The sequence below is a fragment of the Poromitra crassiceps genome (genome assembly GCF_964638095.1).
Source record: "Poromitra crassiceps genome assembly, chromosome: 3".
NCBI lineage: Eukaryota > Metazoa > Chordata > Actinopteri > Beryciformes > Melamphaidae > Poromitra > Poromitra crassiceps.
This window is the reverse complement of record NC_139625.1, coordinates 79389567-79392066: the sequence shown is the minus strand read 5'-3', so window position 1 is coordinate 79392066 and position 2500 is coordinate 79389567. Positions and strand designations below refer to the sequence as shown.

The following is a 2500-nucleotide window of genomic DNA, read 5'->3' as shown; positions in this document are numbered from 1 at the left end:
CCTCAGACCAACTCGCCACAGACAGCTATAGTCCTCTGAAGCTTATTATTATATCCGTTAATTTTACTTACTAATGTCAACATCGTTTGAGCATAAAGCTTAACCGCACGGAGCATTCCTCCTGGCGTCCCTGCAGTCATGATTGTATAGGCTACTTTTTTTACTTTCACTCATGCACTTTCTTGCTGCATGAGGTGATTTCCCCTGTAATTTTTTTATGAATGAGCTGACCATTCGCACCGTTCCGGCTTGCTGCTCCGACGCTTTCAAGTGGAGGCGGGTTACCTGGTAATCCGGCGCTGTGACAAGGTCGGCTGGCGGAAAGAAAGGCGTACAACAATTACCCACCAACGCGCGTTCAGAACTTTCACATCGGAGGCGCGGATCCTATTTTCCGTGCATTTTGCGGCTTTCAAGGCCGGTGTGAAAGCGCCTACTGTGTTTCTTCCAGGAGGAGGGATGCTGTGGCAGCAGAGGGAGGGAGGGCGGCTGCTGTATGACCAATGGGAAGACAGCTAATGCGAAACTGACCAACGGGAATACGGCTGAAGAACCAATCAATGTAAGTCTTTCTGTCTGTTACTTTGACTCTGTGCAGGTTTGAGGGAACTGCTTTTTGGCTTTTGTTGTTTTTGTCAGTTTTTGTCAAGTTTTTGTCCTTTTGTCAGTTTTGGTGTGTTGACCTTTTCTTTTTTGAGTCGGAGCAGCCAAAGAGGGGCGGAGCCAAGGTGGAGGGGGCGGGGTTTGGGTCATCCACAGAGCCGCAGCTTCGCCTGCTATTGGCCAGTAATCAGCGACCTGTCGATCACGTGGAGAGCAACCCTGTGACCAGACACGGGAAACCACGTCCGATCGGCTGATCGATAAGTCACGCCCAATGGTTCTGTGTGTGTGTGTGTGTGTGCGTGTGCGTGCGTGCGTGTGTGCGTGTGTGCAGGAAGCCCCACCTCTCTTCGATGCAGCAGCCTTCATGCCCTTTGACCCCACACAGGAGGTCATCTTCCCCCCAGAGCTGATGGTAACACAAACATGCACACACACACACACACACACACACACACACACACACAAACGCACGCGCGCGCACACACACACGTACTGTACACACATCAATGTTTATACACCTGTTCTTGATCATAATGTAAATATCCGGTTTGTTCCTTCATTCCTTCCATCTTTCCCTCTGTATCTCTCCTCTCTCTGTCTGTCTGTCTGTCTGTCTGTCTCTCTCTCTCTTCCTCTCCCTCTGTCTCTCTCTCTCTTCCTCTCCCTCTGTCTCTCTCTCTCTTCCTCTCCCTCTGTCTCTCTCTCTCTTCCTCTCCCTCTATCTCTCTCTCTCTTCCTCTCCCTCTGTCTCTCTCTTCCTCTCCCTCTGTCTCTCTCTCTCTTCCTCTCCCTCTGTCTCTCTCTCTCTTCCTCTCCCTCTATCTCTCTCTCTCTCTTCCTCTCCCTCTGTCTCTCTCTCTCTCTTCCTCTCCCTCTGTCTCTCTCTCCCTCTGTCTGTCTGTCTGTCTCTCTCTCTCTCCCTCTGTCTGTCTGTCTCTCTCTCTCTCTTCCTCTCCCTCTGTCTCTCCGTCTGTCTGTCTCTCTCTCTCTCCCTCTCTCTCTCTCTCCCTCTCTCTCTCAGTCCCTCAGTAGAGGTCAGAGGTTGCGCTCCCTGTGTTTCCGTAGTGACCGGGTCATGTGGCTGCAGCCGGACACTCTGGATCACTTCCTTCTTCTTAAATCCAAACACCCAGACGCCCGGGTGGTGGTGGGCAACACGGAAGTGGGTGAGTATTTATGGTTATGTGTCCACCCACCCCCAATGCAACGTCCACCTCTGTCTTACTCTTGTCAGATATTTAACCATTTACTGCAACAAATGGAAATACAGTTATGCTACTATGGCCCGCCCCTCAACCTGTCATCTCAGACATTGGCTGCGTTTCCCAAAAGCTTCTTAGCGCTAAGAAGCTTTTTTACCCCTTCTTAAGGCCCCCTTAAGAAGCAAACGCGTTTCCCAATTGCTTCTTAGCCTAAGATGATCTTTCGTTACGAAGGCATGTGTTTTCCAAAAGCTTCTTAGCGCTAAGACGCTTCTTTGACCCTTCTTAAGGCTCCCGTAAGAAGCCAACGAAGCCAACGCGTTTCCCGATTGCTTCTTAGCCTAAAATTATCTTTCGTTAAGAAGGCTGCGTTTCCCAAAAGCTTCTTAGCGCTAAGATGATCTTTCGTTAAGAAGGTTTTGTAAGAAGGGTCTGGGGCATTCTTAACACCTTCTTAATGATGAAACACTGGCAGATCCAGCCGCGTCAGGCAAAAAGAGATACTTGTGTCCACTGTTCCTCTTGTGTTTTTCCCTTTTTCCTTTCTTTCATGCACCCTTTAGTGTTTAAAATTGGGGAACACTTGAAAATCTCCCCTGTATGTATGGTTACTTGTGTTTTAAATGTTTTACCGTAGGCTATATTCCTCTAATCAGAATGGATTCCTTTTATAATAAGAATGTTGTGGATTT

General features: G+C 48.8%; 1 protein-coding gene across 1 annotated transcript in view; it reads left to right on the top strand.

Annotated features, from left to right (window-relative positions):
• Nucleotides 1–2500, top strand: part of xdh (xanthine dehydrogenase) — a gene marked incomplete at both ends in the record, with an annotated part of 49597 nt that overhangs the window by 7562 nt on the left and 39535 nt on the right. Inside the window, 4 exons of the mRNA XM_083633169.1 lie at nucleotides 452–562; nucleotides 699–824; nucleotides 938–1018; nucleotides 1628–1772. Of these exons, the coding sequence (XP_083489295.1) occupies nucleotides 452–562; nucleotides 699–824; nucleotides 938–1018; nucleotides 1628–1772 (463 nt within the window). The remainder of the gene's footprint in view (nucleotides 1–451; nucleotides 563–698; nucleotides 825–937; nucleotides 1019–1627; nucleotides 1773–2500) is intronic.